At 40.7% G+C, this 17,829-nt stretch overlaps 1 protein-coding gene across 1 annotated transcript in view; it reads left to right on the forward strand.

Moving 5' to 3' along the window:
• Positions 1-17,829, forward strand: part of ARAP2 (ArfGAP with RhoGAP domain, ankyrin repeat and PH domain 2) — a 207,555-nt gene that overhangs the window by 15,575 nt on the left and 174,151 nt on the right. The window contains exon 2 of the mRNA XM_056125562.1: positions 10,881-11,949. Coding sequence (XP_055981537.1) covers positions 11,036-11,949 — 914 coding nt within the window. The 5' untranslated portion in view covers positions 10,881-11,035. The remainder of the gene's footprint in view (positions 1-10,880; positions 11,950-17,829) is intronic.

Consider the following 17,829-nt stretch of genomic DNA (forward strand, 5'->3'; position numbering starts at 1 on the left):
TGCTTGAGACCTCAGACTCAATCCCCAACACTGTGTGCCCTCCAACACTGCTGGGTGTGTCCCTGGATGCCCCCAAGCCTCATGAGAATTGCTTTTCCATACTGCTTTTGCCATCCCCTCTCCCCCTACCCTCAGCTCTGCCCCAATAACACCATCCATATTGCCATAAAAGATGAACCATATGGCTTGGTTGGCTGTGTGAGAGGGTGACCCCTCAGCACCGTGAGCATTGCTTGTGACCCCCACCCCCACCCCTCCAGCCCAACCCTCCAAAGAGAAGTGTTCTAAGGGGTGAGATTCTCCTGCTTTCTGTTAGAGGTGACTGGAGAGGGTAGCCTGGGGAGGAGGCAGCTGCCCATGTGTCAGAGGCCCACTCTCAGGAGCCCTGGACCATGTGGCCAGCCTTGACCTGTTTATTTTCCCTTTTTATGATTCCTGCTTTTGCATTTTTGGGATCTTGGGAGCATGGGTATTTCTCTGATTTCCCAAGATCTGTGACTTTATTAGAAAAGAAAAAAAATCTCTGAATTAGGACCAGAGAGATAGTACAGGGCTCTTGTTTTGCATGAACTGACCCAGGTTCAACTTCCAGCCATGGTTATTGATCCCTGGAATCATATATGGTTCCCTGTGGTTTGACACCTTGTGGTTTGACCCTTGAGCACCATGTGATTTGACCCTTGAGCACAAAGCCGGGAGTAGCCTCCGAGCACCACTGGGTGTAGCCCCAAAGCTGAAAACAAAACAACAACATAAACTTCGCTGAATTGGAACTGAAACAAGTCTAAATATTAGTTCCATTAGCTTAAGACCTAGGTGAGTAGTTGGAAAGAGAAAAGACTTGTCCAAGCTCAAGAGATGATCAGTTAACTATTGTGATGTTTTCTAAATATCTTGAGCTTGGATAAGTCTTGGATTAAGTACAGCCTGCACTACTTGGTTATCAGTGGGATAATTATTCCTCATCTTCACAGGTATGGAAATATATATTAAAGTCTGTATTTTGAAAAATATTCTGCCTTTCAGATTGCACAGTAAATGGAAACAATTTAGAGCAGGTTGTCTTGAACTTTTTTCAAAACCTCTTTTTGAACCCAAAGAATTTTTACATGACTCTGGGTATACAGACATAAAAAGTAGGTATAAAAATCAAACATTTACTGATGCTAAATACATTTTTAAACAGATTTTTAAAAAGTCACCCCATCATGGGGTTGCGACCTGCAGTTCTAAGAAGCTAGGATTTAGAGTTCTCTCTCTCTCTGATTCAGACTGTGGCATCCTCTTGCCCAGAGCTGGGCTATTTTCAGCTCAAACCTCAGTTATTCTCCATCTGGCAGACACTAATTAAATGCGTATTTCTTGCCAAGGACCAAGATCTTTATGCATATTTACTCATTCCATCATCAAAACAGTTCTGTGAGGTAGACACTGTTGTCATTCCTGCTTCCAGATGATGTGAGTGAGGCTCTGGGGAATACGGAGCTTTCCCAGGGGCTCACGGCTGGCACAGGGCAGAGTGGAGATTCTGGGAATCGGGGCCCGAGGGCTCAGGTCTAAGAGTGTTGGGTAAAAGCACCATTCGCAATACTCAGTTCTATTTTTATAAATTAGTAAAATGATATTGACTGCTGTGTTAGAGCCTCAGTCATTGTATTCTTAAAATTATAATTTACAGAGCGGATGTAATGAGTGTGATTTTACCAGGCAGGCAGAAGAATGCCAGTAAAGTAAGTGCAGCTGTGTATGTAATAGATAATAACAAGAGCCGACGCTTATTGTATATACTAATGTAATTCCTATATTATACTCATTTTACTTCTTTAATAGAATCCTAACACACGTGAAGTGTATTATCCATGTTTAGAGAGGAGGAAAGTGTGCTTCAGAGAGGTGGAATAGCTTCATCAAGGCATGCTGGTGAACAGGGTACAGCATTAACTCTTCGAACATATTTGATTTTTAATTTTCACTTCCTCTTGAAGTATATAGTTCTGCATTAACAGTCCTGCCATGACAGGGGCAAAATAAATTTTTATTCTTTGGCTGTATACAGTGATTTCAGAAATGCACCTCAGTTTCTCATTGGCTTTTGAAACTCATCTGCACTTAGATGAAAATGAGTTTGGATTTCCATGTTTAACCACTTAAGTGGATCCATGTGTCCAGACTCTTAACTGCAGAGGAGCATGAAACTGACCTTGCAGAGCATGGCTTAAGTAGCATTTCCCTAGTGACTATTCATACTTTTCCCTGGAGAGACAGCCCAAGAGGAGTGATAAAAGGGAAACTTTGCCATCCCCCTGCTGTGAAGTTAGCTGTAGCAGACTTCACAGTTAACAGCTCAGGCCGTTGGAGTCTGACCCTTGGAACTCTGGCTGCACTGTTTGCTTTGTGGTTTGGGCATGGGACTTTTCCTGTTAAGGCCCTGTGAGGATGAAATGAGATCTTACCCAAACATTGTGATTGGCTGTGACTGTGAAGTTGGAGGGAGAATCAAAGAGGGTGGCTGCTTTCTGATGGGTGGTGGAGGAGTAGTGGTCAAGGTAGTGACCACAGGGCAGAAGGCGTTGGTGGCCTGTGGGTGGCCACAGCAAAGAGTTGATAGAATTGAGGGAACTGGGTTTCCTGTAGGGGTGATAGTGCCATAAGTAAGGTGGTATCTGGGTGGCAGAGGAGAGTTATGCCAAGTGATCCTGTCTTGGGCATTTTTAGAGGCTCAGCAGTCAGTCTTGAGCAGTAAATTGTGACTCTTGACCTTTGACCTTTTGCAATCTGCTCTGTACTGTGGAATGGAGGGATATGACTACCAGCATATTTTCTCAAAACCACTTCCTCTTGTACACGGTTGTGGGGAACTGTCAAAGTAGAACATGTTGTCTTTGTGAAGTGAACATCACAGCTCAGTGAGATTGTGTGCTCTCTAAGCACCATGATACCTATTGCATATTCAGTACTGAAATAGGGGGAGTTCTTTTAAGACACCCACCTCAGAATTAACTAGTCCACTATTTTGCTTAGGGAGCTCCCTAACTTGTTTTAAAGGGATTAGCCACTTCTCTTCATAACTATACTAATACTTCAGAGTCTGGGGCACTTCTTCTCTCAGCTGTGGTGCCAGGTATCCCGTAGAGGGAGGCAGTCATAAGGAATTGGAGGAATAAAAATCAGATCTAAAGTTTGGTCTTTGAATATCAGTGTATGTAATGAATTCACATTTCTTGTCCCTTGCTGCCACTTGCTCATTGTTCTCATCCAGAAGGCTTTTGACACTTCTGGATTTCTCCCTAGGAGAGAGTTCAGCTCCATTCAGTACTACTGTTCTGAAATACCGTAAACAGTTTTCGTTCTTAGAAACTGGAAGGCTTGTGTTGGTCACACTTGAAAAAAAATGTTTTATGTATGTGGAACCCGTATTTCTTGTTAACCAGCCCTTTTTTTCTTGTTCCTTGTTAAGATAGCAACTTTGCTGGGTTTTCACCAGTAGAATAATTAGTAAAAATTGGCCTCTAGCATGGCCTTTGGTAGATCTCATTTACACTTGGCTTCACCAGTACTTTTTTTTTTGATGCGCCTCCCTAGTAATGATCTGAGGACACAAGAACCTCTCTCCTTGATACTTGGCCAACTGGGCTGGATCTAGGCACAGCTGGGCCTAGAAATGCAGTTCCCAGGCCTAGTAGTTCTGTGTCCCCCCCCCCCACCACACCTGGTGATATTAGTGGGGGAGTGTATCTTACTGGGGGGTTGAACCTGGAGGTCCATGCCTGCAGGGCATGCTCCCCCAAGGCTTGCTTTGAGCTATCTTCTGGATACCTTTCCCAGGATTCCTATCTTGTCTCTACTTTTCTTTCATTTATTCATGTTGATAAGTGTTCATTTCAAATGGTATTTTAAAATATCCATTTTAGTTCTATGGTTCTTTAATTGTTATTTTGGCATAGGTATAGATTTGAAATCCGCTAAGGTCATTTTTCTGATGCAAAAGGTGTTTTTTAAAGACATGGATTAAATTCATAACTGAATTTAGTGGCATGTCTTCATTATTTTTGCCTCCAGTCATATACTGGACAGGCAACTGTAATCCCACAAGTTGTCAGCACTAAGCACTTAGTGACCTTATGGTTTAATGAAGTGATACATGGTTATTTTCTCGCCTATCTCAACTAGAGGATGCGACAAAACAACACTGGTAATTGGGGGTGAGGGTGAGAAGTGGGGGGTGTATGCTGGTGACTTTTCTTTCTCAAGGCCTGGGAGGAAAAGAAGAAAGGATGTCACACCCCATATGTATATATATTTTTAAAAAGTTGAACTGCTGATTTGGAATGCCTCCAGCTGTCCTGCAGCCAACCCCCAACTCCTGACTTGAAGACTTTTTAGTGGTGACATGGTCTGGAAAAACCCGTGTTTGCATCCTGTCTGCTCTATGCAAGGTTAGCGATTGAATTATCAAAACTTTAAAACCATGTATATTCTCTGTTTTCATCAAAAATCTTCCCAAAGCCAAGAAGTTATTCTGTAAACACCAATCTGTGGTGTGCTTGGTAGTGTTCAATGCTCTGGGCTAGAGCAGGTAGCAGCAGACACGGTTCTTGGCTGTGGAACGATCAACAGATGACCAGTTGGAACAGGCAAGGCAGAGTAAAGAACAGTGAGGCACCAAGCATGCTTGTATGTCTAAGGACTTAGGGATGGACTCCCCAAGAGAGCATGTTTGAGCCCAGGACCCCAAGAGTAATGGAGTGCAGTGTGAGCTGGGCTGTGTGTTGGAGAAGAGGATTGAACAATGAAGAAATGGGGAGAGATGAAGCTCCAAGGGAACAAGACTGTAGCCAACTTAGTGTCTCCCCACAAAGGAGGGAGAAAGCAAGGGGAGGTGAAGCTGGGAAGTCACAGTTATGAGTAGTAGGAAGTCACTGCTGTACTGAGAACAATACTGTGTGGGCACCAGGGCAGAATCTGGGTTGGAAGTCAGGGTATGGCAGAGGCCTCAGATATACCAGATACACACTGTAAGCAAGGGGAAGTGGTGAGTAGGAGTTGGTTTAGGATGCAGTTTCAAGGTTGACCTCAATCGGATATCAGTGTTTTTTAGGTGATGTCACTGGCCAGGCAGGTGGCAGGTGTTCTTAAACGCTGCTGCTTTTCTTTTGCTTCCTTGTGGAAATGGGTCAGGATAGGATGGGCAAAGGCAATTACACGTGTCAGACCTCCAGACACATACTCTAGATACATCAGGTAATACGTTTATAAACAAGTGGTCTAGCAACTGTTGGACAGGGTTAGTCAATATGAGTTGGTCCATATGGGTTGGTCATCATCTTGGCAGAGTTTTTGGCTTATTATGAGATAATAAAAAGTAATTATATTGGCAGACTTATTTAGAATTTGGTGTTCTAAATCTTTCAGCACGCCACTTTGTTGTTAGTGCTGTTAATACTTCAGTTTTCTTAGTGAGGAAACTAATTGAAAGAGAGGTTAAACTTGTCCACACTCACAAAACTAGTGAGTGGAGGGCCTTGGATTTGACCCAGGTTTTTGAGCTGCCAGAAAGTAATGTTTATGTTACATCATTTAATTCCATAGATTACTATATTACTAAAATGTGATTAAATGCTCTACATAGTAAATAATATTAGAATCTAAAAAGTTTTATATCTTGTTCAATTGAACCCTGGACAGGAGAGAACATTTGAGTTGACTTCAAAGACTTGGAGAAATTTCAGCCATGGGAGAAAATGACTGTAATGATAAAAATAAATAAATGGACGGAACTAAAGTTTACTTAACAGTCACCATGCATTAAACACTGTTTTAACCCTTATCATAGATTATCTCATTTATATACCTTTGAAATTTTATGTTCTGTTGGTAAGAAAATAGGCAGATGTAGAGGCATTTGCTCACATTTACAGTGCTAGAAAGTGGAAAAGGTGAAATTAGAGTCTGATGTATTAAGCAAACATTTTGTCCTCCTAGGGGGAGGAGAATAAAGAAAATAGGATTGGGTGGGATGTTGAGGAGGTCTTTTGGGTATTGTGAGGATTTTATTTTTATTTTTTTATTTTACTTTAGATTTTATTTATGAATCACTTTTAGATAGACCCTCACAAAACTCTTCATGATTAGTTTTCAGTCATACAGTGTTCTAACACCCATCCCTCCACCAGTGTACATTTCCCGGCAGTCTCCAGGTTCCCTTCCATCATCCCCACTCCCCACCCCCCACCCCCCTGCCTTCCTCTATGGCAGGCATTTTTCTCTTCTCTCTCTCTCTCTCTCACTCTCTCTCTCTCTCTCTCTCTCAAATACTTTCTTTTTTTAAAAATTTTTTATTTTTTATCATTTTTTTTATTAGTGAAACACCATGAGGTACAGTTATAGACTTATAAATTTTTGTGCTTGGGTTTCAGTTATACAATGATCAAGTACCCATCCCTCCACCAGTGCCCATCCTCCCCCACCATGGGTCCTAGCATCCCTCCCACCCCTCATCCCCCCCCCCCCCCCGTCCCACCCTGCCGCTGTGGCAGGGCATTCCCCCCTTGTTCTCTCTCTCTTCTTTTGGGTACTGTGTTTTGCAAGAGAGGCATTGAGTGGCAATCATGTTTGGTCTATAGACTACTTTTAGCATGTCTCTCCCACCCTGGGAGGGTCTTCACAACACCCTTTATTTGGTGCTCTCTTCTCTATCTGAGCTTCCTTTTCACCTTGCACATGTGGCTGGCCTTCAAGTCATGGAGCAAAATTCCTGGTACTAATCTCAGCCATTCCTGGGTGTTAGTCTCCCGTTTTGTTGCTTTATCTTCACCAGATGAATGCAGTCTTTCTGTGTCTATCCCGCTCTTTCTGACTCATTTCGCTTACATGATACTTTCCATGTAGTACCACTTGTATGTAAATTTCATAACTTCATCTTTTCTAACAGCTACATAGTACTCCATTGTGTAAATGTACCAAAGTTTCTTTAACCAGTCATCTGTTCTTGGGCACTCAGGTTTTTTCCAGTTTCTGGCTATTGTAAAGAGTGCTGCAATGAACAAACAATTGCAGATGTCACTTCGACTATACCTTTTTGCCTCTCTGGGATATATTCCCAAGAGTGCTATAGCTGGGTCAAATGGGAGATCAAATTCTAATTTTTTGAGAATCGTCCATACTGTCAAACACTTTCTTTTGGGCATTGGGGTTTGTAATACAGATACTAGTGCCAAAATGTAGGTAAAGGGATTGTGAGGATTTTAAATGCGACCAGATTTATTGCTTAACCCAGTCATCTTTGGGGTATGTTACAAATACAGATTCTTGGACCTGTCCTGTTACCAATTTCTGCCCAGTACTTGGAAGCCATGACGGTGTGCTAAGGTGGAGAGAGAGTAGAGAAATCCAATTTCATAATAAATTTTGCCCTGTAGGATTTTTTTTTTTAATTTTAATTCTTTGTGGTACCGGGGATTGAACCCAGAGCCTTACACATGCAAGACAAAAGTTTTCCTTCTGAGCTATATCCTCAGTTTAGACACCTGAAAAATTTTAATGATACTTAGACTTGCTTATCTTCTTGTATTTGAAGTTATTGGGACCTAGAAGTCTCTTCTGCAGGAAGTATGACTGTGAACTCTCCTAGCGGTCAGAGAGTAAGAAAGGCTGGTGCTTAGAGGATGGAGCAAATTTAAAGTTCAGAGAGATTGTTGGTTCTGTTGGGAGGAGTTTCTTCCCAGTCACAAAACTAAAGTTGGATTGACTAGCCATGTTTATTATGCTGTAGTAGAGCAGGAGAGATGGTTTTTAGTAGAACTTTTGGTATGTGAGCCTTGATTCAGTCCACCCAGCAGGCATATATGAATATCCCATAGCAAAGAGTAGGCTCCGCATTGAAACACAGACTCATACACATGTACATTCGTCAATCAGAACAAAAAAATAACAAAACCTCTTCATATCTCTCCCAGCCTTTCCCCGTCTCTCAAATAGACTTGATCATTTTGAACATTTCTTGTATCCTAGTTATAGATGTTTATGGGGAAATGAGTGGATTATATTCCCTTTTAAGAGGTCAGTCATAAACCTTCACGGAGGAATTGATACTTGCACATAAAATTGTTTTTTAATAGTGCATAGGGTTTTGTAAAATGTTCAGATTTGTAAGCAGATACAGCCTATGCAAGATATAGGAAGTTATTAAATAGTTTGTTGTCTCTGGAATGATAATGACTTAAAGTGAGTGAAGGATGCTGGTGCAAAATATTTGGCATAAGTTGAACTTGAGCTTGGAGCGAATGCATAGGAACACCCACCTTGAAGCAAATATATATATGAGGAATTGTGTCTGGAAAATAATTGCTGCTTGCATCATTGGTCATTATTCTTACTATTGTTAGAGCAAGAACTGGTTGAACATAGTATGGCACCATAATGAACTTAATTTTTTTCCTACTGAGAATGTGGGATAACATGACTTCTTTGAATTTTTGGTAGCTCACTGATACACGAAGACTGGGCTGATGGATTTGTTTAGAGAACTATTATTGTTCTCTATACAATGGAGAGCAGGAATAATTTGTATAGAGAACAGGAATAATTCAAGAGATGTAATGGGTTCCGAACACTGGAAAATGCAGGCAGGACATTGGACTGTGGTCAATTGTCCCTGGTAAACAAAAATTCCATAGACTAATACTTATTTTCTCACAGTTTTAGAGAATGGGAAATCTCAAGGTGCTAGCTGGTTTGGCGGTCATTAGTTCTATTTTGTGATATTAGAAAACGAAAATTAAGTGTATTTATAAAATGAAAGTCTGACATTTGTAAGAGCATTGTTAGGTGTGTGTGGCCTTAGGATCTAAGTCATTTATCCCTGACAATTGGTCATTTTCAGTGTGATAAGGAATATCTACTGCTAGTCATTCCTGACCTTTATCTCTTTTCTCTTTCATTTCCAGTGCTGTTTGAAGAGTATATGTGCTTTTTCTTTTATCCTATGCCTCATTATCAATGTTAGCTGATTTTTTAATGTAGTTGAAGCCGAGGTAATTGGCAGGTAATACATATTGAGTCTGAGCTGTTCCTTTTAGACAGCTATTTTGAGATCTGGGTTTCAGGAAACATTGCATCCAGGTTTGTTCAGAAACATTTTCCTTGTTTAGGTATGCCACATGCCACATAGGACCATAAGTATCATGTGTAGTCTGTATCTCTTTTTTGCTGGATCACAATATCCAGCAATTTTGACATCCCTTGCATTTTGACAAACTGAATACAACCATTGACTAGTACCCGACTGGAGCGATAGCACAGCGGCAGGGCATTTGCCTTGCAAGCCGCTGGCCCGGCTGAGCTGGGTTCGATTCTCCTGCCCCTCTCGGAGAGCCAGGCAAGCTACTGAGAATATTTTGCCCGCATGACAAAGCCTGGCAAGCTACTCATGGCATGTTTGATATGCTAAACACAGTAACAACAAGTCTTAACAATGGAGACATTACTGGGCCTGCCTGAGAAATCAGTGAGCAGCGGGAGGACAGTGCTACAGTGCTAAGTACCTAAACAGTACCTAAAGAAGTGTGTTTAAAAGAATAAGTCGTGATGATTGGAAGCATCCTAAATCTATATGAATTTGCAACATATAAGGGAGCATGTGACCTTTATATCTTTGTCTTTTATTTCCACATTATTTCCTATTATTGATTGTATTTAAGTATTAACTATTCAACTAGTTTTGTACTTAGATTTTGTACTTAAAATGTTGCTGCTTCCTTAAGCTGAAAATGATTGCCCTGAAAATCATTGACCTGGGAAATAAATTCTGTGCTCTCTGTGCATTTGTGTGACGGGAATAAGGGTGGCGTTGGGGTGGGGAGGGCAGGTGTGGGGGCAGGTGTTTGCCTTTCCTGGATGAAACCCAGGAACGTACATGTGCGTGGAATAAACTTTGCAGCCCACTGTGGCCGAGCTCTGCCCAGGCTTTTAAAAGAAGTCGTTCAGGGATGTTTTATGAAAAAGGAAAAGGTGTTTTGTATTTACTCTAAGAAAACATTTCTAAAATTTGGAAGTCAAAAGAAAGTATGTATTCTATCAGTGCTTTGCAAGGGATTTTATTTAACAGACCCACCTTAGAAATACTTAGTTTTAATTCTTGTTTCAACATTGTATTTTACTATTGTTGGGGCTGGAGTGATAGCACAGTAGGTAGGGTGTTTGCCTTGCATGCAGTCGATCCGGGTTCAATTCCCAGGATCCCATATGGATCCCTGAGCACCACCAGGGGTAATTCCTGAGTTCATAGTTCATAGCCAGGCGTAACTCCTGTGCATTGCCAGGTGTGACCCAAAAAGCCAAAAACAAACAAACAAACAAACAAAAACACATAAAAATTGTATTTTACTATTGTTTAGAATCCAGAACTACAAAGTTACCTGTTATCTGATAGATTGCCATTAGGGGAATAATAACCCTAAAGATTATGGTTTATTTGCCTGTAAGGTATTAACTTCTTTTTCCTCCATTTTAAAACACTTAAGAAAGTCTTTTCTTATGGACTAGGTATGCCTACCATATACATAATCTCTTGGAAGTAACTTCAGAGTCTCATTAAGTTTGTTAATCTTATAGTTTATGGCCCCCTGATTTTTTAAAAAAAATTTTGAATATATTTAACTTTTCATCTTTTTGAAAGTGATCACTGATACTCGTATAGCATATCTGTCCAGTACTTTCACACTCTACCTAAAAATTTTGTTTCTAGGTCATGCAAAGTAATGCACAAAGATTCCAAACTTGCAGTCGGTAAATATGTTACTATTATGTTTCTGCAGTAAAAATTTAGTGTAAAATGAGGTTGTAATTACTAAAACAGAGTAATAATTTTTTCTTTCTTCCAGGCTTAAGCACATAAAGCAGACACTGTGGAGAAAATAACATTTGGAGATACTTTTCTGTTTCAAGAGACAGAGGAAAAACCACTAGAGCGGTGTACTCCCTTGTGTATCTCATTATCCTGCTTTTTGTAACTCAGCTCAGTAATGAAGTCATCATTATGTCCTCAACCAGTGAAGTAAATGTTGATATCAGAGATTTCCTAATGAGCATTAATTTGGAGCAGTATCTCTCACAATTCCAGAAGTTTGGATTTAATACTGTAAAGGACTGTGCAGGAATAAATGACGGCGTGCTCCACAAAATTGGAATATCCCCCACAGGACACCGGAGGAGGATACTTAAACAGCTACAGATCATCCTGCTTAAAATGCAAGACATTCCAGTATATGCCAATGTTCAAAAAACAAGGAAGATTGATGAAGCTTTGCAGGATTACCATTTTCCAGCTCTTGATCATAATACTTGCACAGAACTTTCGGTGTCGAGTGGTGTTCACTTACCCAACCCAGAGCATTTGAAGGGTGTTACAAAAAGTCTCAGCCAGATTGATGCCCGTGTGGAAAATAATCAGTCTCTCAAATCAGCTGATAAGATACTGCTTCCTGCACATAACTTTCCCATTCCAGAAGAAGAACCTCAAGAACCACACTTGAATTTAAGTTCTTTTCAAGGTTCTTTGCTTGATAGTAAAAATATTACAGTGGAATCTTTGATTAAAAGGAAGACTGTGGATGGCACAATTGAAGAACAGACTGAAAAGATTGATTTGATCTCTAAAAATGTGAACCAGCTTCCCAAGGTGGACCCTCAAAGTCTTTCTTCGTCTGGATGTTCAGAATCAGAGACAGATGCTGGGAATGGAACTAATGGTTTATTGAAGAGCTCCCCGCCAACCCCATTCTTCCAGTTTCAAGGAGAAATGGTTGTAAATGATTTATATATTCCATCATCTCCTATCCTATCACCTATGAGAAGCCGTAGTAAATTGGTTTCAAGACCATCTCGATCTTTTCTCTTGAGACATCGACCTGTACCAGACATTCCAGGGTCGGCAAAAGGAGTTTCAGGGAGGTAAGAATTTTGAAAGTATTGTATATATATTCAGCCTGGGATAATATTTTTTTTTTGTCTTGTGGCTTATTATAGGTGTTTTTTTTCTAAATTTGATTTAATTCCTATATTCCACCAAACATTTGTTTTTTTAAGGTTTTTTTATTGCCTCATGCCATGTCTTTTGCATATTATTTTCCCAGAGTCTGTTTTCATTTATGGCTGACTGGACTCTGTTGCTTTTCCCATTTCATTGGGCCGATTCCCTTCTCTGAATCCTACCAGTTCGACTCGGATATTCTTCCCCATACCTTTCCTTTGTACCTGCTCTGGTGCTCTCCCATGAGTACAGTTCTGGTACTTGGATGGTTGATTCTACCTTCCCATGGGGTTATCTGTTCATTGACGGGGAGGGGTTCTTACTGCTTCTGTCTGTAGCTTTCCTGCCTTGGTGAGGATGAACTCAGCTCACACGGAGGGGACAATTTCTTGGTCTGTAGTGTGCCAGCGGGGAAGGAGATCAAAACCAGTCCATCACCATTAGGGACCGAATCCCTGAGGGGCCCAACCAGCAAGTCGGGTCGTTGGAACCTTGAAGCCACTGTGACACCTGACAGGCGCTGATTGCATCAGCAGAGAGTTTCCATTCATTTCTCACTGTCACACCTAAAATAGTTGTGGTTTTCTTCAGAGTTGGTTGAGTTCTTTTTTATTGTCTTTGCTAACACTGGGCATGCTGAGAGTCACAAGGTTGTTGAAGTGTGGCAGCCTCAGCTGTTCCACTAGCAGCCCTTACAGGGTTTCATGCACAGGCTCTGGACTGATGTTTTGCAAGAGCCTCCTCTGTCCTGGTGTCTAGTTGGCCTCACTGCTTTTGCTTTTTCCTTCAAGCTCATTTGCAATTGTGCGAGATCCTGGTCATACTTAGTAAAGGAAACTTGGGATATTTAATATTTGGAAGAGAAACCATAGCAATTCATGGCACTGCCTCCTATTAAAACACAAATTCCAAGTTTATGGAACCAGAGACCCTAATCTTTATCTCTGTATCCTAGGTGCCAATAGAGATTCATGGCATTTACTCAGAAATCAATTGTAAAAGTGCCATTTATTAAGTATGTATATGCTAGTTTCTTTTATAGTTTTTCTGTGGGTTACCTTACATTTTACAGAGGCCCTATGGAGTATGGAATATTTATTTAGTTACAAGATAACTGAGCCTTAGTGAGATTTGCCAATATTACAGGAGTTGTGCTCTGAGATTTCATTTCATTACCCCTGATTCTGGAATTCACTTCTTTTAGAGGTAAAGGATATTTACTTCTGATTTAGTAGTTGTATATTAAATCAGAAGGAAACATCCTTAAAATTTATTATATGAGAATTAAATATAATTTTTAAGTTTCTACTTCAGTTTTAACATATTTTGCTAATTTTAAAGAATTAAAATAACAGTATTTTAGGTGCATACTTTGAAGCTGTATATTTGGAAGGGTAGACTCCTTTGGAGAACCACAAGGACAGCTTCAGATACAAAACATCTGGTTTAAATTGTAAGCAAGATATGCCCTTTTTCATAAATTCTTGAGAGTTTTTATTTCATTGATTGTAAATGTAAGTTGCTTTTCCCATGGAAGGTTTGTTATTCATTATTCTGAAGAGCAGAATTCAGTTTGACTGAACCTTTGAAAATGAAAGTTGAGAGACCGGAGAGATAGTTCAGTGGGTAGGGCATTTGCCTTGCACAAGGCCAACACAGGTTGAATTCCTGGCATGCTATATGGTCCCCTGAGCTAGTTTTGATCCTTGAGCACAGAACCAGGAGTAAGCACGGAGTACAGCTGGATATGACCTCCAAATCCAACTACACTGTTCCCATTTTTTCATCGATTTGCTCGAGTGGGCACCAGTAACATCTCACAACAAATTGTGAGACTTGTTACTGTTTTTGGCATATCAGATACGTCACAGGTAGCTTGCCAGGCTTTGCTGTACGGGCAAGATACTCTCTGTAGCTTGCCGGGCTCTCTGAGAGGGGCGGAGGAATTGAACCCGGGTTGGACAAGATAGTCTGTCACTGTCTGTCCACTGTCCTCCCTTTGTACATCAATTTGCTCGAGTGGGCCCAGTAATGTCTCCATTTTGAGACTTGTTACTGTGTTTGGCATATTGAATACGTCACGAGTAGCTTGCCAGGCTTTGCCATGCAGGCGAGATACTCTCAGTAGCTTGTCGGATTCTCCTAGAGGGGCAGAGAAATCGAACCCAGCTAGGCTGGCCTGGCTGCGCACAAGGCAAACGCCCTATCTGCTGTGCTATCGCTCCAGCCTGTGGACAAGATAATAAAATGATAAAAATGAAAGTTGGAATAATGTTGAAATTAGTAGTCAGTAGATTTGTGCTTTGTCATACCATTGTCATTTTGCTCTTTTCTTTGGCCGTGGTAGGGAGTATCAACTCAGAACTGGTGGCGGTCACATTACCAAGTATGTTCTCTTCAGACTTCAACCACGAGTTTTTCCTTATGGTTCCTTGCCTGATCAGCAAATAGCAATTGCAAGAATTTTGGATTATGATGTGACTTTGAAAATAAAACTGGATTACATATTCCAAGGTTTTCTCTAATCAGATGAAATCTAGTAGTATTTAGTTCATTCCGTGATGCACCAGATACATTGTAGAAATGTTGTTAACATGGATCTCTTTCACTTTATTAAATATTTCATAGCTGTGGAAAGGACTATGGTGATGGATGTGTTTTCCTAAGATACTTTGTTTTGCTTTACTTCAGTATGCACACCCTATCCTTCCCATATGAGTGCTTTGCTGTTAGTGTGCTTTTTCCCATTAGAAGGGTATGGCAATTGTGGGCCCACGGAGCCTTTTGGCACCATTTTCCAATAGAAATGGAAATTCCAAATGAAATTTTCTATTGGAAAATGGTGCCAAAAGTGCTCACTTAGTAACTCTGGCAATTCTTTTACTTGATACTGTGTTATGATGATTGTTGATGAGTGATCTTTGATGTTACTATTGTCACTCCCAACTGCAAAGTGATTGCAGCATGTTAAAGGCTCAGAATCGCAAAACCATGGAAAAATCATTAAATTGATTTTGTTGTTTTATGGATCACACCCGATTGTGCTCAGGCCTTACTCCTGGTCTGTACTCAGGGGTCACTCCTAGGGACAGGGACGTTCAGGGCACCATGTGGGGTGCCAGGGATTGAACTGGGACAACTGAATGCAGGGCAGGTGCTTTACCTCTTTTCCTTTCTCTCTGTCCTATAAAATATTTAAACATTTTTAAAAATTTATATTTTGTTCATTTTTGTAGAAAACATAATGCTGTTATTCACTCAATAGACTGTGGCTCAAACAATGTTTTTGGGCCATGCTCAGGGCTTTACTCTTCTCTCTCAGGGATCACTTCTGGCGTTGCTGGGGTGATCTAGAATTGAACTTGCACATCTCCTAGGGGTTGGCTCTATTTTTACTGTTGCCTTCAGTTTCCTCCCTGAAGTCCCGCTTGTTCCTTTTCTCGGGAAGGCTGGACTGGCTTGCGCTTTAGGTTGGGCAGTAAACCTCAGGATGTCCTTATTATTATTATGTTTGATTGTATCTTAGGAGTAGTGGATTATAACATTTTATACTGATGTGAGCATCCCTGCAAATCTGCATCTATTTATATTGCACTCTGTTCCTATTTAAATCTGAGTAATTTTTTTATGTCCTCTCTCTTGAGGGTCGGATTAGAATTGAGGGCTGAGGAATCAGCTTTCTTACCACCAGCTGCTGGAGATCTCTCCCTTGGAGGTCTCCAGGCAGAAACCTGCTCAACCTGCTGCCACTTTGTGGGAGTCAGGGGCGGGTCCTGTGGGAGGCTTCTCCTTCTGGGAGGCCCCACCTTGGAGCTTTAGGCAGGAAGAAACCTGTGTGTTTCAGCTCTGGGGAGACCTTGCTCCTCTTCCTCTGTAATGATTAAATGTATCTTTCATGTGACTTTTTTTTCAAGTTATCCTTGGCACAGATCACAAAGCCCTGGATGGTGTAGAGCCTCCGTGTTTGGGGGTGGAAGGAACTAAGCAAGTACATCTCTGGAGAGTCTGGTCTACAGACTGCATTTCCAGATTATTCTAAGATCGAAATGTACTCTGTGGCGGAGGAATTTCAAAGTTTTGATATAAGTCTGATGTCCTTGGTCTGTTTTGAACTTGTTATGAAAAATAAAAACCCTCCAGATTTCTCTTTCGCTGTTAATGGTTTGGTTTATTCTCTGAGGAGAAAGGCGATATCTGTCTGCATGATACTTGGAACTAATTGCAGGAATTGCAGTGGTATGCTTTTATTTTTCATAATTAAAAATATTCCACCTTGGTTGAAAGCTCTAGTTCGCACTGCAAAATTTGCTGCTTGATTAAAAAGTTTTATGGTAACGCAGACTTTGGTGTTATAATCCTTCCGTAATTATCATTTATTCTTACCTAAGGACTTTTTTTTTCCCTCCACAGATTGAGACTTAATTATCTATGCATTAAAAGTTTTACATTCTTGGCCTATGCTGTAGTTAAACCATTTATGCTTTCTGAGTTCAGATTTGTGTGTTTTAGTAAGACATAAAGTAATTCCCATGGCAGTTTTCTGATTTTCATTTTTTTAAAATTGAGGGTCAAACAATTTCAGTCTGCTCTCTAATTATTTTCCTGTTTCTCTTTTGAATTCAAATCTGTAATGACCTGTGGAATGTGTTGTAAATTGTGAGAACTTCATTTTAAACAAAATGTTCTGTGTAATGATCTCTTTATATTGTGTAATTATCTTTTTGGTATGGCTGCATTAAAAAAAATCTGTTCAAGTTCTGTTGGACAAACTAAGGTACATGTTACCCGTACATACGTTAGGTGCAAGAAGGATGGGTTGGTGGAACATAGCCTTTAAAAAAAAATGCAATAAAAATAGCAGCTGTTGGGTTGGAGTGACAGTTCAGCGGGTAGAGTGCTTGTTGCTGACCTGGGTTTGATCCCTGGTACCACATATGATCACCCAAGCTCTGCCAGTAGTGATGGAGTGTTTCTGTCTGGTAAGTCTTAATGCTCGTTTCACTCCTTCTCTCATTAATCCTCACCATATTCCTACAATGCTCTTGCTCAGAGCAGCTTGTTAGGTAACTCTTGACCACAGTCCCAGATCATAAAAGCCCCAGGGTATCCCCTGGGATAATGTCTGCTGCTTTTCTTTTTCATAATATATTTTTTTTAACGCACCCACCATTTATTGGAAAATCTAAAGCACACTTAGCAGCTCTCTAGGTCATGTGAATTTCTGGTTTCACATCACTGTGTTCCAAAATGTTCATCAAGGTTTTTGTGCACTTGTAGCTTCCATTCAGTTCCTTGAGCTTCCTTAGTGTTTGCGCCTCTGTTTCTTCGAGAGATTGCTCTGAGAGCCCATTATCTGAGAAAGGCTCCAGTTGAAACTCCTCATCTTTCTGCATCCTGCACTGGTCAGTTTCAGTCATGTTTCTTCCTTGGCTTATTTCAGTCACTTCACTTTTCTCTTTTTTGCTTCTTCTAGCTTATCTTTGGCCCCTTTTTCTACCTGGAGAAGCAGCTGGCTGTTCATGGTGAGGCAGCTTTAAATCAGAGGGCTTCTTTTTATGAGTTTTTAACTTTCACCAGTCAACCTGTTTATATTTTAAAGAAATAACTGTTGAGGATGGATGAAAGAAGGAAAAGTTTTGGGCTTTGCCCTCGATTCAAAATTGACCTTGAGGGGATTGGAGTGATAGCACAGCAGGTAGGGCGTTTGCCTTGTATGCGGCCCACCCAGATTCGATTCCCAGCATCCCTGAGCACTGCCAGGAATAATTCCTGAGTACAGAGGAAGGAGTAACCCCTGTGCA

This window comes from Sorex fumeus, unplaced genomic scaffold, assembly GCF_029834395.1.
Source record: "Sorex fumeus unplaced genomic scaffold, SorFum_2.1 ptg000055l, whole genome shotgun sequence".
Classification (NCBI taxonomy): Eukaryota; Metazoa; Chordata; class Mammalia; order Eulipotyphla; family Soricidae; genus Sorex; species Sorex fumeus.